This window comes from Delphinapterus leucas, chromosome 4 (genome assembly GCF_059928025.1).
Source record: "Delphinapterus leucas isolate spDelLeu-1000000601 "Yukka" chromosome 4, BTC_Dleu_Yukka2, whole genome shotgun sequence".
Taxonomy (NCBI): domain Eukaryota; kingdom Metazoa; phylum Chordata; class Mammalia; order Artiodactyla; family Monodontidae; genus Delphinapterus; species Delphinapterus leucas.
The window spans coordinates 91,811,073-91,831,548 of NC_143132.1; the positions used below are offsets into that span (position 1 = coordinate 91,811,073).

Here is a 20,476-nt window from a genome sequence, read left to right on the forward strand (position 1 = left end):
CTTGCAAAGCTGTGTTAGGTAAATTTGCTTCATTCTCTCCCATTTTATTATTTCTTTTTAAAGGGGGCCAAGCAGTTTCAGTTGTGTCAGTTACCCTGTAAGCTTTGTGACCTTCTGACTTTCTCCTGTAGTAATGTAACAGTATACTACCTGCTTTCTTCTGTGAATAATTACCATTCTGCTTCCTGAGTTACCTGGGCTTGCAGGACCTGTTTTACTGTGAAGTGAGATCACATCCTTTGATCGAATGGACTGCTATTAGTGTGCACTTCACAAAATGTGGCTTTGTTTCAATTTTGATGTTAACTTTTAATTCCCAACTTTCACTTTAGTCCAGAAACGTTTCTACACTTCCCCCCTCCAAACAGTGTTCAACACACCATGGCGCAGAGCCAGAGTTTTGTTTGTTACTGTTCCCAATCTGCTCCTCTTATAGAAATAAAATAAAATTTAAAGTGACGTTTGCAGTGTCCATTAAAAAAAATACAGGGAAATAAGTGACAGCATGGGAATCAGTTTTGTGCAGTGGTAGAAAGACAGGCTTTGGAGTAGCTCTAGTACTAGCTGTGTAACTCTGAACGAGAGATATAACTTCTTTGAGACTCAGTTTCCTCAACTGTATATTGGGGAAAAAAATGTAGAATACCAATTTCAGAAGATTGTTATAAAGATTCAAAGCAATAATGTATGACTGTGCTAAACATTGTGAATAATAAACACAACAAGCAACATTCTTCCTCCTCTCTCTGCCCCTCCTCTTCTTCCTTTTCCTCCTACACCCTCTTCCTTCTCTCCTTACTCCCTCCTCTTGTTCCTCTCCTTCTGAGGGATGGAAAGAATGTGGAACCAGAGCACTGATGTCACTATGTTCTGACATCAGCTGTTACTTATTAACTGAGAGACCTTAAAGAAATGATTTTATCCAATCTTAGAGCCCCTCAAGGTCCTCACTGGTTAAAGAAGGATACTGATATTTACATTGCCTTTTAAATAGAAACATAGTGATATTAAGTTAAACTGTTCTGCCTCAAACAAACAAAAACAATCCCTAGCAAAGATGAGCAACACTTAGAAATTTGTTCATTTACAAGAGAGGAAGTAGATGACAAAAATAAGTCAATTTATTTAAGCTCTCCCATAAGACATTTGAAAACAAAACAATCTCTACTTCCTTCCTCTAGAATTCCTTAGCTTTTAGTTTTGGTCACACTAGTTAAAAAAAAAAAAATCTGAGGTTCAAACATCTCCTACTTTAATAGTTCTTTAATTTTCATTTTAAAAGTAATCTATACACCATGTCTGCTAGATTATTAATGAAAAAATGATTATATAAGTTATGTAAACAAAAGAAATGGCAAACAAGTAGAATAGTTATTCTCAAAAGTATCAGAATAAAAACAAACATCACAGTTAATTTACAGTTCTTTCTTTCATTAACCTCTCTAGGTCTCAGTTTCTTCATCTATAAAATGAGCTGACCATTTATTAATTAAGGCCCATTTTATCTTCATAATGTCATAAACCTCTGATTTAAAATCCAGGTTATGGTTTGTTCCGGATTAAAGCAGTCTTTGCCTAGCACAATTGCATAATGTAATATACATAGCCAGCTCGTTCTTTACCGAAAGTAAACTGAAATTGAATGTTTGCCAATAAAACACTATAATCATCACATTCTGACTTCCCCATAAAAGGAGAAACACACATATCAATTCTCACTCACAAACTTGGAAATGCATTTACATACCTGCCCCAGGCACCTAAAATTAGTCAATAACGGGTATAAATCACCGATTATCTACCAGCTGAATTATGGCATGTGGGAAGTTATTACGAAAGTAGAATAGAGAAGTCCTATTTTTGAGCAGAGGTAAAACATAAACAAAAACCTCCAAAGTTTTTGTAGCTGCACAGAAAGTAACATAAATATACATAGTGAAAGAGTTTCAACACTAATAAAGGGTCCTGAACACACACTTTCTCGCTCTCTCTCGCTCTCGATCTCTCGCTCTCGATCTCTCGCTCTCGCTCTCTCGCTCTCCCTCTCTCACGGGCCATGGCTCCCTGGAAAACTTCTGCCTTCATCATGTCCCCTTTGCCTGACTACTTCACATGCAGGAATTCTTCAATCCAATCTTGGTTGAAGTCTCTTCTATGTGCTTCCAGAGGTCCCTTAACAACTCAGAACTTTTCATTCAGCCACGGCTCTTATCACCTTGTATTATATGTACAGCTTAATTATTTCTGTCCTTAAAAGGTGTATGTCAGAGAGCCTTTTTGTGTCCATCACTACATCCCTAGCACCTTAGCACAGTTTCAGCCACATACTATGCCTTCAACAAATATTGTAAAGATGAATAAATTACCATCATCAAAAAGGGTGAATTAAAGGATCTCAAAGAAAAGAACATTGCTTAGCAAAGAATATGATGGAAGATATTCGAGGAGGGAAAAACGACAAATTAAATTTCAAAAATGAAAAGAGATGGGAGGGGGAAGTAGGTAAGTTATAACTAGGGACTTCCCTGGTGGCGCAGTGGTTAAGAATCCACCTGCCAGTGCAGGGGACACGGGTTCGAGCCCTGGTCCAGGAAGATCCCACATGCTGCAGAGCAACTAAGCCAGTGCGCCACAACTACTGAGCCTGTGCTCTAGAGCCTGCAAGCCACAACTACTGAGCCCCTGCATGCCACAACTACTGAAGCCCGTGTGCCTAGAGCCTGTGCTCCACAACAAAGACAAGCCACTGCTGAGAAGCCCGTGTACCACAAGGAAGAGTAGCCCCCACTCGCCACAACTAGAAAAAGCTCGCGTGCAGCAACGAAGACCCAACGCAGCCAAACATAAATAAATAAATAAATAAATAATACTTTAAAAAAAAGAGCAAATAACTAAGAGCTAGAAGGACATGTCTCATGAGGACACTCATGAGAATTTCCAAAAAGAAAAAAAAATCAAAGTTAAAAGAAGTAAATGAAAGAGAAAAAAAATGTATGCATTAGTTTAGCACACACACACAGGCACCAAAAACAAAAGGCATGAGTGGCATTAGGCAGAATAGCTTCACTGAATGGTGAAGAAGAAACTAATATAATTATTAAGAAAAAACTTCAAAATCTTTGAAAGAACGCCTCTACGAGTGAATGTGTCCTTTATACGCATTCTGAGACTTTGCTATAAAAACTACTGTGCACATTTTTTAAACAACTTAGGTGACATAATAAAAAACAAGACTTCCAGCCACATCACCTATCTGTATTTCCAACATTGTATTTCTAAAGCACTCCAAGGAGAGAGTGGGCAAAAGAGAGTGTTATAAATGCTATCCTTTATCACTCATTTTAAGGGTTCTACCTAGAACTACAAACAAAGAAGAAACCAATGTTACAGTTTAAATTTGTTGTGGGTAGTTAGTTATTGAAGTGATTATTTAGTTCTGATTTTCAAGGGAAGATATATGTGAAGATTTGAAAAAAAATATGAAGTAATTACTCAAAGTTATAAATGTTGGCATTGTATGCTATGGAACATGGGACACTGGGTATGTAAAATGTCACAATACATGCAATAATTACAGAAACATGGTACTCATTTTCACAGTAAAATGTATAACACAAGTAGAACAACAACTTGATCAAAAGCATAGATATCCATGGAGGGAAAAGGCTAGAGAGAAAAGGATTAGAACCTCTCAAAACTGCAGTCCTGCAAACCATCATTGGAAGGAAATTCCAGGCTCAGCAACCAGGATGGATCTTTGAGGTTACAGTTCCAAGAATTAGGTAGATGTGCTTGCAGGGTATAAGAGTATTTGGAGCTAAAGGCAATTGAGAATGAGCAGACTCAGGAAAAGCTCTTTACTTCCCCTTACTATCTAAAAACAGAGTATCCTAAATTTATACAGGAAATTTTTGTTTGGAAAAGTGTCTCCCTACCAGGAAGAGAACTGCTCCTGGAGACAACTCTTACCACCTGAGAAACTCATCTGCGTAAAATACAGCCCTTATTCATCACACATTGTTGGTTGGTTGCAGCCAAGAATTCCTAGGGTGATTCCCGCTCCTCGTAACTGCTAAATACTTTTGAGTCCTAGAAAAGAGAGAGCTAGGTAAGCAGGGGTGGGGTGGAGGAAAGAGCACGTACTATACAAGAACAATGGGTAAAAATAAAGATTTTCTCATGATTGGGAGTGCTGGTCCAACACATTTTCCCCCCTCTCTTCCGGATCTGGGTATTACCATCCACCCAGTTGCCCCGGACAGAAACTTAGGATTTATCCTTGCTTGTAACCTCCCCCATTCCCCAAATAGTCACTAAGTCTGCTCAATGCCATTGAAATCCACCTCCTTAACTTTCCATTTCCTGCAGGTGAGTCCATTATCATGTCTTGCCAAGACAGTAACTCCCTAAAAATGAATTCTTCCTTTCCTCTAATCCATCCTTTCTATATCTGCCAGAGTGATTTTTCTAAAACATAGTCGTGCTATTTCCATATTCACAGCAGCCCAATCAATAATGTCACTCCTTTATCACCACAATTTTTCATCCTTCTGACTCCTAACCCTCCATTAACAACCAGTTCATTTAACTCAGGCTTCTCTGACATCCCCAAGCACCCTTGACACTAAATTCTAAACAGTTGAATATGTAATATGCACATATTTACTTCCCTATACATGTGAATATAAAAGAAAAAGTTGGTCAAGAAAATTAAGGCCTACTCAGTGCTCTGTATTAGGATTGACTGGTGGGCAAAAGTATCCTTTAAATACTACTATAACTAAACATTTAATTCTCTATAATTTTATTTCATAAGATTGCAGACAGAATCTTAAGAGAATTAATATTGATGGAGAACCAAGAAAGTACTTATTTCCTCCAGTAGTAAGAAACATCCATTAACAAGGAAACAAGATAAGTTGTAATTAATAGCAAGGAGAGTATTGTCATTTTAATGATCTTTCCACTATAGTTTTATTAAACAAAGAAACCAAGGAACTATATAAATTTTATGCTAACACACACATGTACACACAACAGAGTTGCTTAACAGTTGCTGATGGTTTGTAGGTTGCTTCACATAATTAAGACACTCATATAAAAAAAACCAGACATATGAAGGTGCCAGGTGGAAAGTAAGGTAGGATTGATATTACAAATCATTCTAATTTACTGCTGGGAACAGCGCTGTTTCAGATTGTGGAAGAGCTGTGTAACACAAAACTAAACACAAGCTTGTAATCATAGTGTACTGATGTAATGATTTATGCACTTTTTATGAGGATCCCATGAAATCTTGGCTTCAAATGCCAGGGTTTTAAAGTGATGTACTCTTGTTAGCAATCTCAGCCTCATCCTCGTGAGTCTGCTTATAGTAAGAAGACTAGCTGTGATAGCCATCTAAGTACCATCTGAGAAAGGGAAAATAGTTTAAGAAAAGTTTAACTGTATATTTAATACTATTATCATGGAACTACAAAATGAAGGGTATACACATACATGCACGTGCACACACACACACACACACACACACACACACTTGCCTAATCTAATCTAATAATCAATTGTTCCACAAACTGTGGCAAAACTCCCTCAAGAGGAGCCCAAAGAAGAGCATTAAAGCAAAGGAATATGCATGCCAACTGCCTGATATAGCATAGAATGGTGAACTTATCAATTTGAGAATTTTAGGGCATGTTAAAAATCTACAATAAAGCTAGAAAAAAACATCTATAGCTAAAACCCCAGAACACTAAGGTTTAATAGGAACACCAAGGTGACAAAATGATTTATCTCTGTCATCTTTTAAAAATGCAGTGAAAATGCTTAAATGGTATCATTAGCTTGGAGATAATTTTATTTCCTCAAAACACCTTGAAATGACCAGTCCCAAAAACAGAAGTTTCATCTCCATGACAAAGACTGATCTAAAACAGCTCTGATAATATGAAAAAGTAGAGCACATTCATGCTGAGAGGTAAAATAGCTTCCAGTCTTTAGCCTCTTCACTATAGCCTCAAAAAAAAAAAAAGAAAAAAAAAAAGACAGCAATTAATGCCAACTGCGCTACAGGAATTTGGCAAATACTAACTAAATGAAAAAAACATTTAGCAGCTGTTCAGGGGGTAACAGCTTCCTCTTCTAGGGTGAAGCTGAGGTAAAAGGTCAGGTTTCTCAAGTCTTTACAAACATTCCACTCCTTTCACTTAATATCTTAAAATATCAATAATAGATGAACATGTCCAAAATAAACACAGTAACTATAACACTTATTAAAATTAACACTATGCTATGGTTTCAATTCATGAAGTATCAACAAAAGTAGTAGTCAACAATAACAAATTAATTATGGGGGATCAAAGAAAAATTAGTTTATCTCTTTTCTTTTTTCCTATTCTTTCCTTTCTTCTTTTTATTTATTTATTTATTATTATTATTTTTTAATAAAGTCAAGTGGCATAACAAGCTTTCCTAGAAAAATGATTCCAGGAGAACTACTTTTGTTCAACATCATAATGGGCCACTACTTTCTACAGAGAATATTTTCTTTCTGAAAGCTCTCTTCTACTTTCCCACTGACTACCTACCAGCTAGCATTGTTAGAGAAAAGGAGGAGATGAAGGATTAAAGTCTCTAACCTTCCCCCAGCAGCTAGTACTTAAAATAGACTCTCTCTAAAGTGAATGGTTGCTGTCTTTCCTATGGTGACCAGATTTACAAAATGAGAAAAAAAAAAAAGAGAGAACAAATGAAGAGGGATAAACATAGATTCTCTAGACAGATTTTTTTTCAGAATAATAGGCTGAATGGGAAAAAAATCTATACAGGAAAAAAGAGTCCCAGGATGACACTGGAAAATGTGGTATCTGATCACCCTGGGCAACGAGGGACTCACAACATGTGAGCAATTTTAAGCATGAATAAACATAAACATAGAGATAGGCCCGCCATGGCTAAAGTTAGATTTAAATACTTATTTCATCATGGCCCTCACACCTCTTCTAAAACCTTTAGTCTTCCTTTACCCTATCAATTAATTTTTATTTCCTTAGTATCTTTAAAAATATGCAGGGCAAACATGGCCTTGTCTTCCAACTCTCAAGGCACACATCTAGAGCATTTTTTAGTTGCTGTTTTTAGACCTGCCAGATTTATAAGCATTTAGTAAAAACTTAATGATTGGTTAATTGAAAACATAACACAATTATATTTCATCTTCCTCCAAAAACTTTAAAATAGAATTAATAAAGAGCATAAGGGAGATGATTAATTCACAATGTTTCTAGTACTCCTGCTTCCCTCTGAAGAGGCCAGAACATGCCACTCCCAAATATGCCACTTTGGCATACTGATTGTTTTGAGCTGAAGGCAATCAGGCCTCTGCCTTCCCCCCTTTCTGTTTAAAAGCGGGACATAAGTGTCCATTTGTAACGGTGTCTCCCTCTCCCTTGCCAGGAAGAAAACTACTCTGGAGACAGCTCTTAGCACCGGAGCAGACTCTTATCTGCATGATAAACCTGCTAAATAACCATTATTTTACAATACAATTCCTCCCCTCATCTTCCTATGACTTACCTCCCTCCCCCTGTTGTTTTAAATCCTTTCTCCTTTGCCTAGCCTAAGATGATATATGACTCAAATTCTGACTCCTAGAATCACATGCCTGTGCAAGCTCCCTGTACAAACGTGTGTACCTATGCATGTAATTATTTTTTTCTCTCTTGTTATTTTGTCAGTTTAATTTGCAGGGCCCTCAGCCACTGAACCTAGGGGAGTAAAGAAAAAAAGTTTTCTCTTCCTCCCCTATACCTCTTTCATAAAGTGTCCTGTACATTACCAGATTTCCACTTTGAGAGAGCTATTAATTTCTTTAGTTTTCCTAAAACCTAAGAAACTCATTAGTTACTTGAGATTGATGACAAATCAAAACTTATAATATTTAAAAATTCACAATGTTTTGAAAAGATGAACTTGAGATTGAATTCCTCCTATTAGTGAGACAGGAGGGAAGGGCACCACCTTTAAAAGAATGACATAGCCATTGAGGATATGACATAAGCTGGTTAGAACCAATGAGGCCCAAGATGGCAGAAGATTCAAACTTCCAGTAGACCCTGAGCCTCATTATGAGCTCACTGTAACACATTAGCATATGCTAAGTGACATGCTCACAGGCGCCATGACAGTTCTGAGGCTGACCATAAAAGGCCAAAAAGTGGGCTGTGGCCCTATTCCTGGAAATCCCCACCCCTTCCCCCAAAAAGTTGGAATAATCCTCCTACTCATTAGCCTATGAAATTACCCAGCCCATAAAAACTAACCACCTCCACAGCACGGGGCCACTCTCACCTTCTGTGATGGACTGCATTCTGCCTATGGAATTTGTATCTCTCTCAATAAACCTGCTGTCACCTTACTATGGCTCGCTCTTGAATTCTTTCCTGCACGAAGCCAAGAAATCTTACTTGGTGGCCCATCCCAGGAACTCGCCCAAGACCTGTGACATGACCATCATTTCACACCCCATTTTCCTGCAACATTAGCACCTAATAAAAGTTAAATGGTGAAAACAAAGATGAAAATGTAAAATATATCAAGAAACTTGGAAGGCAACTTATATTGAAGCTAAATTTAAAGAGAACATTCTACTTTCTAATTTAAAGGTTATTTTATGACATCACAAATTCTGAACTTATCTGTCCTCAGAAAATTTTGTTTGTCTGGCGACTTGTTTCTTAAAAAATAGTACCTGAATGATTTTAGGTGAGTTATTCACTTTCCAATGGGTCCAGTTCTCTCTGTACAGTCCTGTTTGTTTTATGTTACTTGCCTACCCACTGAAGCATTTGCCTATGTAACCACTGGCTTTTTAATAACCAAGCCATTTGAGCTTTCTTCCCATTTTCAGTTTCCAAATATTACAATGTAAATATATAAAATTATATAAATATGGTACTTCATCCTGACCACCAAATTAGCTTATTAGACACGCTTTATTTGAATTTCAAATTGTTAATGCACTAAAGATGATTCCAGGGACTTCCCTGGTGGTCCAGTGGTAAAGAATCCGCATTCCAATGCAGGGGACGTGGGTTGGATCCCTGGTCAGGGAACTAAGATCCCACATGCCACGGGGCAACTAAGCCCACACACCACAACTACTGAGCTTGCGTGTCTCAACAAGAGAGTCGGCATGCCACAAACTACAGAGCCCACGCGTCCTGGAGCCCACACGCCGCAGCTAGAGAGAAGCCAGCACACCACAACGAACAGCCGCACCTCAAAGAAAAAAAACTGATTCCATTAAGTGGCGAACCTCAACAGTAAATTCAGAAATCTTCTGATATAAAGAGAAACTTGCCTTTAGTAATGTAACAAAAACATTTTTTTAGTGTTTACCGTACATTCTTTCACTGTTGATGGCAATAAATATTGGTATAATTTTGTTACTCTATTGAGGTAAAATTTACATGCAACAAAATGCATCCCCTTTAAGTGCATTGTTAGATAAATTTTGATAAAGGTATTGAAGGGTACCAGAATATGCCACCCCAAAATATTCCTCTTTAGCATATGGATTATTTTTAGCTAAAGGCCATTGAGAATCAGCAGAGTAAAAGCTCTAAAAACAGGGCACAAGTTTTCCTTTTGTAAAGGAAATTTACATTTATAAGGAAATTTTCTATTTGCAAAATGTGTCTCCCTCTCCCATACAGAGGAAGAGGAGAATTCTTAGCAACTCTTACTAAAGGAGAAGGCAGGAATTTAAATCTGCATAACAAACATCATGAGACAACCCTTGTTTAACATACTTTTCCTTGTTACCTTCCCATAACCTTCTTTCCCCACCCAGAAGCCCAAACCTCTTTTCCTTTGTGTAGCCTAAGGTGGTATACAAGCCCAAGTTCTAACCACCCCTTTGGGTTACTCATCACTGGGTCTTTCCATGCATATATGCGTGGTGTACATGTTAATAAATTTTTTGTTTGTTTTTCTCCTGTTAACCTATCTTTTGCCAGTCTAATTTATAGGGCCCCAGACAGAGAACCTAATATGTGTAGAGGAAAAATATTTTTTTCCTCCCCAACCAAATTCACTCTTGCAACTACCACAACATTTAATATACAGAACATTTCCATCATCCTAAGAAGTTCTTTTATATCCTTTTATACTTAATTCCTCTCTCCACCCCACCTCTGGCTCTAGTCAATGGGTATTAAATTTTGGCAAATGATTTTTCCTTGTCTATTGAGATGATTGGATGGCTTTTTATCATTTATTCTCTAAATATATAAAGTACATTGATTTTCAAATGTTAAAACAAACTTACATTTGTGGAATAATGCCTATTTGTCAGGATGTATTATTTTTTTATGTATTACTAGATACAATTTGGTATATTGCTAAGGATATTTGTGTCTACGTTTATTCTTTTCTCTTCTCGTAAATCATTTTATTTGCCTCACTTTAGTATTAGTGTAACCAAGGAGGACCTTACAGGGCTTTCCCAGGACAGACCCCTCCCCCATATCCTCTGCTTTAGCTCCTCTCCGGAGTACCTAGATAACAGTATCTGATGCACATTTTCCGAGTTGTTTTATAGTTGCTAAAACCCCCACCAAATGGAAGATGCTAACTACTTGATGACCACGAGCATGTAGCCCCAGGCCTAATGGAGCCTGAGGATTGATAATGTTAACCCATGTGACACCACCCTGTTACCTCATCATCAACTAATCAGAGAATTGTGAATGAGCTGATCACATACCCTGTGACTCCCCTCTCTCAAATGGTCCTTAAAAATGCTTTCCTGAAACCCATAGGAGAGTTTGAGTGTTTTGAGCACTAGCTGCCCAGGACTCCTTGCTTGGTGCCCTTGCGATAAATGTTACTTCACCACAACCCAATATCAGTACATTGGCTTTACTGCTCATGAGAGAGTGGACCCAAGTTTGGTTTGGTAACATTAGGGTAATAATGGCCTCATAATATTGGTGGGCATGTTTTCCCTCTTCCCTTATTTTTTGAGAAGACTTAGTTAGGACTGGTATTATCTTTCTTAAATGTTTGATAAAATTTGCCAGTGAAGCAAGCTGGGCCTGGAATTTCCTTTGTGGAATGGTTTTAAACTATAAATTAATTTTCCTTAACTGTAATAGGACTATTAAGATTTTCTTTCTCTTCTTGAGTCATTTTTTATAATAAGTGTCCTTCAAAGAATTTGTCCATTTCATCTAAGTTGCTGAATGAATTGACATAAAGTTGTTCATAATATTCACTTATCTTTTTAATGTCTATAGGATCTGTAGTGATATCCCCTCATTCATTTCTGATAATAGCAATTTGTACCTTCCTTTTTGTGTTGATCAGACTAGTTATAGCTTTATCAATTTTTTTTAGTTATTTTTACATTGTTTTTCTCTATTGTTTGACAGTTTTCTATTCTGTTGAATTCTATTCATATCTTAATTATTTACTCCTTGTATTTACTTTGGATTTTAGAAGTCTACAATATTGATTTTAGCTGCCTTTTATTTTTTTCTAATAAAGCATTAAAGCCATAAATTCCTTCTAACCTCTGATTTACCTGCATCTCACAAATTATGACAAGTTTGTATGTTCAATATAGTTTAGTTTAAGATATTTTTTAATTTCACTTGTAATTTATTCTTTGATCCAGGCTTATTTAGAAGTATACTAAGTTCCAAAAAGTTGGAGATTTTCCAAATATCTTACTGTTATTGGTTTCTGTTTAATTCTGTTGATGTCAAAGAATATACTCTGCAATTTCAATTTTTAAACTTTATTGAGACCTGTTTTATGGTCCTGCACAAGGTCTGTATTGGTAAATATTCTATGTGCATTGAAAAAGAATATGTAATTTGATTCTTGATTGCAGTGTTGTAAATATTTTGTCTATTTTTAGTACCAGTTACTGAGAGAGAGATCTTAGTATCTTCAAATATAATTGTGGATTATTTTTCTCTTTTTAGTTCTACAAGTTTTACTTTATGTATTTTGAAGCTTTATTATTAGTTGAAAACACATTTAGGATTTTTATGCCCTTTGTTATTATAAAATGGCCCTCTTTTTACTTTGAAAATTTCTTGTTCTAAATTCTACTTTATCTGATATTAATTTAGTGTTTTCATAATATCTTTTTCCGTTTTTTTCACTTAATATGTTTTTGTCTTTAAAGTGAATCTCTCTCAAATAGGATAAAATGGGACTGCTTTCTTTTTCTTTCAATCCAGATTAATAGTCTTTTCCTTCTAATTGTAGTATTAGGCTACATGAATGTAATTATCAACATAGTTGGAGTTAATTCTACCATTTTGTTATTTGTTTTCAATTTGTTGCATTTGTCTTTTTTTCTTCTTTTTCTTCCTGATTTTCGATTGAGTCTGTATGTCTTAGTATTCAAATTCAGCTGTACTATTTGCTTATTAGCCATTTTTTTCTGTCTCTCAGTTTCTTGATTTTGCTCTCTCCTCTCTGATTCTCTTGTGGCTTAAGGTTTTACAATATTCAACTTAAAATTATCACAAGCTACCCTCAAATAATATATAATTTCACATATAAGAAACTGATACCAGCATACTACCATTTCCCCCTCCTGTCCTTTGTGATATGATATGATACATTTATCACTACATGTTATAACCCCCTCCCAAACACTGTTATTATCTTTGCTTTAAATAGTCAATTATTTTTTGTCACTTTTAAATATATTAAAAGTGAGAAAAACATTTTCTTATATTTACCTACATATTTACCATTTTTGTACTCTTTGTGTAGATCCAAGTTTCATTTTCTTACCACCCGAAAAGTGCCCTTGAACAGTTCTTATAATTCCTGTATGCTGGCAATGAGTTTACACAGCTTTTGTTTATCTGAAAAAATCTCTACTTAGCTTTCATTCTCAAAAGGTATTTTTCCTATATATTGGATTTCTAGGTTGATATGTTTATTTTTCTTTCAGCATCTTAAATGTTTTTCCCTTGCTATCTGGCTTAGATAGTTTGTGACAAGAAATCTATGGTTTTTCTCATCCTTTCTCTTCTGTATACCATGTGTCTTTTGTGTCTTGCTGGTTTTATTTATTTTCTTTGTCACTCACTTTTTTCTTTGTTTTATTTAATTTTTATGTGACTTGGTGTGATTTTTCTTTGTGTCTATCATGCTTGGAGTTTCTTGAGTTTCTTGAGTTTTTCAGTTTATAATATTCTCCAAATTCTAAACAAATTCTGCCATTAATTGCTATCTTCAAATATTTGTCTCTCCTTTCTTCATTCTTCTTTCATCTGGTACTCTATACATACGTTATAAATAAACACATAGATTAGATATAGATACAGATATACAGGTATAGATATAGATATTCAGCAAGTCACTGAAGCTCTGTTAATTTTTTCAGTACTTTTTCTTTTGTATTTATTTTTAAACAATTTCTCTTGCTATAACGTTCAGTTAACTAATGGTTTCTTCTGCAGTGTCTATTCTGTTGTAAATCCTGTACAGTGAAATTTTAATTTATAATATTTTGTTTTTTATTTCTAGAAATTCTATTTGGAACTTCTAACATTTTTAACATTCTAACATTTTTATATCTTCCATTTTTTCCTCATTAGGTTCATGTCTGTCTTTACATCATTGTGCATATATAAATATATAATAGTAACTTTAAAGTTATCTCCTAATTTTATCATTTTGGGTCTATTTCTATTCATTAATTTTCTCTTGATTATGAGTCTCAATTTTCTGTTTCTTTGCATGTCTATTAATTTTTGATTGGATGTAGAAGATTTTGACTCTGTGACTTGTACATTGTTGTACTCCTTTAAAGATGTTGGACTTTTGGTGGGCTGTTATTTGTATATCAGCCTGATAATTTTGAGAACGTCCTGTAGTTTTTGAAGGCAGCCCTAGAGAAACCTTTACTCTAAAACTACTTTAGCCACACCACTAAGGTATGTGATACTTTTGTAGCTCAGCTGGATGTGCAGTCAATGGGTCTCTCCACTCTTGTTGGTGGGAACATGAGTGATTCCTAGCCCTGTGTGAACTCTGGAAATTGTTCAATTTAGAGCTCTCTGGTAATTGTACTTTCCCAACAGCTGTTCTGTGCACAACATCATGGAATTTCATCCTTTGCACTGATTGTTATTCTGTTAAAGACTTCAAAGTATTCCTTTGCAGATGTCTGGAGCTCTTTCTTTGTTTAGCTCTCTTATCTCCAATATTGTCTCAACATATACTGGTGGCTCATTTTTTCCAAAGTTTAATCTCTATCTTTTCAATTCAGGATATATTTGGGCCCTTCCTCCTTTCATCATATTCTGGAAATTGCTTCTGGGTAGAAATCCAAGGCAGTTATAAGGCTCACCTTACTTGATTCCTTTTTCTCAGGGATCACAATCCTGAGCTCCCTATTGTCCAATATCTGAAAACAACTGTTTTATATATTTCATCCAATTGACTCATTTTATGTCAGAAGGCAAGTCAAATAGAATTTCTTTCATAGGCAGAGCAGAAATGGTGCAAGCTTTCTGAACAGCAAATGGCAAAATATATCTAAAGTGTTAAATAAAAGTCATACAATTTGAAATTTCATTCCTAGGAAATTTTCCAAGACAATAATCAGAAAAGTGTGCAAATTAGTTTACATAACAATATTTATCAGTATTGCTTATAATATAAAAATATAAGCAATCAAATGCTAACAATAGGAGATTTTTTAAAATAAAATAAGTTGTAAAATAGTAAAGTAGAATAATCTACAACTGTTAATGCAGAACTATTCATTGACTTACAAAATGTTTAACACATTGTTGTGGTATATTTTTATCAAGATATATCATGCATGATAAACATATTAAAATAACTATTGCTACATTACAGAATTATTGGTTATCATCTAATTTCTTCCTTGCATCCCTCTTGACTTTTGATATTTTAAAACAAATTATGTATTACTTAAATAATCAAAGAAAGAAAGCATTTATTTACTATTTTAAGAGAAAAAAGCCTTATTTATAATTCTTGACTGTTCTGTATATTAAATTAGAAAGATAAAAGACAAGAGATTCTAAAGTGTGCTTTCAAAAACTGCCAAAGAGATCCATAGAGTTTATCTATAATTTATGTCTCTGATTTTTCTAAATGGAATCTGAGCTTGTTAGTGTTGGCAAGTAGCTAACTTAAAGAAACATATTTATATGTGCAAAAATAGGTATTTAATAAGTATTTGGTAAATTTAATTAATAAGGAAAGAAATTTTTGTAAACTTTAATAAGAATTCCTAAAAGGAACCTAGGACAAAAAACTGTCATATAAGTTAAAAGCTATAAAAAAACTTGGATGTTCTGTTGGGTAGGAGGGTGGTTATAAATGTCACTCAGCAGATATTTCACAGCTTGTTTCTTATAAACCCATATTTTTACAAAGAATAATGCAAGTGTCTTAGCCAACACATTGATTTGGGGGATTTTAGTTAGAAAAGGGAAACAGCAGGACAATTCTGGTTGAGCTATGGAAGAAAGCAGACAACAAGAAGCCACCTAAGGAAAAACTGTCACTCTCTAGAGACCTAGCAAAATTTTTAAAAATGAGCTTAACATTTCCTGTTCTCTAGAAAACAAATAAAGAATATCTTCTTAGGGCTTGCCTGGTGGCGCAGTGGTTGAGAGTCTGCCTACCGACGCAGGGGACACGGGTTTGTGCCCCGGTCCGGGAGGATCCCACATGCCGCGGAGTGGCTGGGCCCGTGAGCCATGGCCGCTGAGCCTGAGCGTCCGGAGCCTGTGCTCCGCAACGGGAGAGGCCACAACAGTGAGAGGCCCGCGTACCACAAAAAAAAAAAAAAAAAAAAGAATATCTTCTTATAATCATTAACAATATATCATCATTAACAAAAATATAGACAGAAAAAATAGAATTTTTTTTTAAATTAATTAATTTATTTTTGGCTGTGTTGGGTCTTCGTTTCTGTGCGAGGGCTTTCTCTAGCTGTGGCGAGCGGGGGCCACTCTTCATCGCGGTGCATGGGGCTCTCACTATCACGGCTTCTCTTGTTGTGGAGCACACGCTCCAGACGCTCAGGCTCAGTAGTTGTGGCTCACGGGCCCAGTTGCTCCGCGGCATGTGGGATCTTCCCAGACCAGAGCTTGAACCCGTGTTCCCTGCATTGGCATGCAGATTCTCAACCACTGCACCACCAGGGAAGCCCCCAAAATAGAATTTAAATAACAAATGATTCTGTTCTCAGAAGTATACTGTATTCACTTTTAAATATATGTTAGAGAGAAAGAGAGGGAAGGGACAGTTATATGGGTAGATATGATATAGATGTATAGAGAGATAGAGAAACACATACAGTCACAGGTGTAGGCAGGAATAGAGATATAAATTCTAGTAATGCACAAAACATTTTGAAATATGCTTTTTTTTGGGGTTAAAATTACACAGTGGATATCATTCTATTGACATCTTTTAGATGGAATACATCTTTTTAGTCAGAAAAATGTGGATTTAGGTCCCAGCCACTACTTATTCCCCATGTGACCCTGAGCAAATTAATCTACTTCTCTGCACCTTAGTATTTTCTTCATTAAAATGGAGAAAACAACTGAACCTCCACATGGGGCTGAGGTGATAGTTCCATGTTATAATGCAGGGCCTTGGTCTTAAAAGGCTCTGAACAAACTTTGACTATAATAATGATTATTGGTTTTGTTTTATTGTTATTATAAGATTTACAGGCTACTGTGATACAGTTTTTGGAAGGTTTTCCCAAGACAAAATGATCCTCTCTTATCTATTCCCCAAATCTACAGGAGTGGAGCATTTTGTTCTGTATAATACAGCTCACTCCACAGGTTACAGTTGATTGGACCAGTATGTATGTAAAGCTCCAGCTAGGGAGAGCAGAGATTTTGCCTCCTGGAAATTTGAAAGAGAATTAAGGTAATTCTTGTAATAGGTAAAACCAGGTGCTATATACACAGCCATTTCAGCCATGAGGCCAAGGACCATAGAACAGTTATTCCCAGAAGGGAGAATAATGAAGCTGATGTGTAGAAAGAAAGAGAGATAAAAGATAAAGAGAGAAATTAGTTTGGATTACTCATGGCCTTTTGTAGTTTCAGTCTTTCAGAAGACCTAGCCTTTAGATTCCATGATACAGTGACTTAAACTTATGTACCAGGCTATTTGGATTCTTCTTTAATTCACAAAGACATTGTTCAAGAGCCTGTTCTGTAAACTCTCAGATCCTTTAGCCTGACCAGTGATAGTGATATTAATTAGAGGGAGTGTAAGAGAACACTGGGTGAAGGAATTGATGAACGGCTTTCTTTGTAGAGAGCAATTGCTGTGTTGTGACACTAATCCATCTTTTGGGGGAAAGATTGGGAGAATGGTAACTTTGAATCAAGAGCCTGAGTAGAGGGACTTGAGTGGGACCATGTGGAAAGTTTTAGAATGTACAATGCATTTGCTACCACTGGAAGGTAAAAATGGAAGCATCCTGGCTCATACCTTATAAGGCTTAATGTGCAGAAAATCCCAATCTAGAAGCCTGGATTACTTTAATATTAGACAGGCCAGATATGGTAGGCAGTATAATGGCCCCCAAAGATATCCAAGTTCTAATCACTTGAACTTTTGTGTACTTATTATGTTACGTGACAAAAGAGAATTAAGGATGTACATGCAATTAAAGTTACTAATCAGGTGACCCTGAGATGGAGAGATTAACCTGAATTATCTTGATGGGCCCAATCTAATAACATGAGTCCTTAAAAGCAGAAGAGGAACAGACAGAAAAGAGGGTCATAGGGATGAGATGTGAAAAAGACTTGATCTGCTATTGTTTATGTTTCAGATGGAGGAAGGGGACACAAGCCAATGAATGCAAGTGGCCTCTAGAAGTTGGAAAAGGTAGATTCTTCCTCAGGCTTCCAGAAAGGAACACAATCCTATAGACACCTCAGTCTTAACCCAGGGAAGTCCACGTTGGACTTCTGATCTATAGAACTGTAAGACAATGAATTTGTTTTAAGCCATCAAGTTCTTGTTAATTTGCTATAGCAACAATAGAAAGCAAATACTCCAGTGTATTCTAATTACTAAATTGAAATTATGTTTGTGATTTAAGATGACTATAGGGACTCTTCTATCCTGTGGGAGTGAAAAGAAAAGCTAGGATTTTCATCCAAGAAAGGAAAAGACCAAATCCATAAAGTTTAAAGGTGCAATGAAGAACAACAGTAAATTTAGGTTGTGAACATACCATGAATAATTATTGTTCAATCTGCTAGTTATAATATATGTGCTTTCATTAATTCCTTAATTCATTTAGGTTAAAGTTAGTTTGAATTTGGTTTTGTTGCTTATAACCAAACAGTTTTAATGACTAAACACTGTTAAGGATAATTATCTTAACAACAGGTACAAATGGCCTCAGGCAAGGCTGTTGAACACCATAGTCCTAGAATAGGAACAGTACTAGGGCTTCTTTTTTTTTTTAACGAGAAGAAATCATAAAACATGCTATAAAAAAACACCTCCTTTCATCCTTAACAAAAGTGTCAAGAAAGTCAACACTATTTTATACACTGAGAAACTGAGGTTCAAAAAAGTTAAGTAACTTTGTCAAGGTCCTAAGTGATAGAACTGACATTCAAATCCCAGTCTTTCTGATATTAGAGCTCTATTAGAGCATTCATTCACTCAGCAAATGTTTACTGATTAATTACTTTGTACCCGACACTGTGATATCTAGCTTGCTCACATTTAATAAGGCCTTGTTTTGTACCAAGTAATTTACATATATTAATTCATGTAATCTTTGTTCTATTATTCTAATTGTTCTAATTATGGTGTCCATTTTACAGATGACACCCAGAAAGGATAAGAAGCTTGCCTGAGATTTTGCAAATGACAGAGCCAGGATTCAAACCAGCCAGTGTGGTTCTTTGTGACTCAGCCATTTATCTCTGCTGCTGCCTGTCCTAGGTGCTGAATATCTAGATAAAGTCTACTCTCACAAAGGAAACAAACAAACAAACAAATATTCATTGTAATAGGGTAACGTAAGACAAGGGCAGCATGTGATGTGAAAGAATAACAAGATGTCAAAAGATTTTTAGGGAAATAACATTTAAAACAGAGAGATAAAATGTGAGGAGCCAGCCATAGGAATGTTTGAAGGGTAGTGTGGGGAGCATACTGGGCAGTATGAGAGACAGCCTAGAGATAGAAAAGAACTCGGCCCTTCCTTTTAATTGAAGGAAGGCCACTCTGCCTGAAGCAAAGGCTTAGTTAAACAGGATTAAACAATGAGAACTGCAGCGAGAAATGGATGGATTTAATATTGGTTTTATGGTTCTTCATTACTTGAAATAAAATTTCCCCACAAAATTAATAGTAAGAATTATTAATCAAAAAACCTTATTTTCAAAATGAATTATGCATGTCTAATAAAAGAAATCAACTGTCTTCCATTTATTTTTGTTGGAGGAAAACCATTGTTATTTGGTCCCATAAGCGACCAAAGCACAGACATTACTGAGTGGTTCCTATTCCTGTTGCAGATCCAAAGGCCTCTATTGCATAAATAATAGCGGTAGCTCACAAAGTCAATTCACTCTTAATTTACTGATTATCTGGTCAGTTTTAGCTCATGTTAAATAAACTAAATTAACCTTATCATTTTCGTTTTTGGTTATAAGTTAATTATGTTGATGCATGATATATATTATAGGCTATTGCAAATATCTACAGGTGGACATGATAACCCTTAACAATATAATTCAGAAAGAAATCAGTCATATCCTCTCATACATTTGGAATGTGATATATTGCATATTTCAAAAGATTGCTTTATTTAATTATATTTAGACATACTACTTAAATTCATAGCCAAAATCAGAATGTTGCTCAGAAATTTTGTGGAAAGGAATGAATTATCATAATATTCTTTTGTTTTTAAGGGTATACACTTAGAGTGCCTACTTCACATGAATTCATTAAAAATAAAACCAAATAGTAATCCCTTATAATAACAAATATTTAATAAATTAAAATATTGAGTTCCCTACACAGAAACTTTTTCCAGTTATAATTTTAATGTAATTGATATTGCAAATAAATGATGTATCACAAAACAAAATTATATGCAATTACAATCATAAAAAAGAGTAAGAAATAATTAGTTTATGAAACTCAATCTGACTAATAATTCACTTAAATTAGTACGTGATGACTCCTCTCTATCTCTGATCCCCAAGAATAATAGGTGTGAAACATGGAAAAATGAATCCACCTGGCTTATACAGCATGCTAAGAATCAGTAAATTTTTAAATTATATTAACTAAATTTAAAGTTTATTTTACAGAAATCACCAAATATATACTGGCCTCCTCAAAGATTAAAAAAAAAAATTCAAAAAAGGCAGATTCTAAAATGATATTG

At 35.4% G+C, this 20,476-nt stretch overlaps 1 protein-coding gene across 1 annotated transcript in view; it reads right to left on the reverse strand.

Annotated features, from left to right (window-relative positions):
- The window catches only part of NAALADL2 (N-acetylated alpha-linked acidic dipeptidase like 2), a 1,488,397-nt gene that overhangs the window by 1,054,629 nt on the left and 413,292 nt on the right, over nucleotides 1-20,476 (reverse strand). The window contains exon 4 of the mRNA XM_022571899.2: nucleotides 1-20,476. This exon is cut by the window's right edge and continues 86,869 nt beyond it. Within this exon, the coding sequence (XP_022427607.2) occupies nucleotides 1-43 (43 nt within the window). The 5' untranslated portion in view covers nucleotides 44-20,476.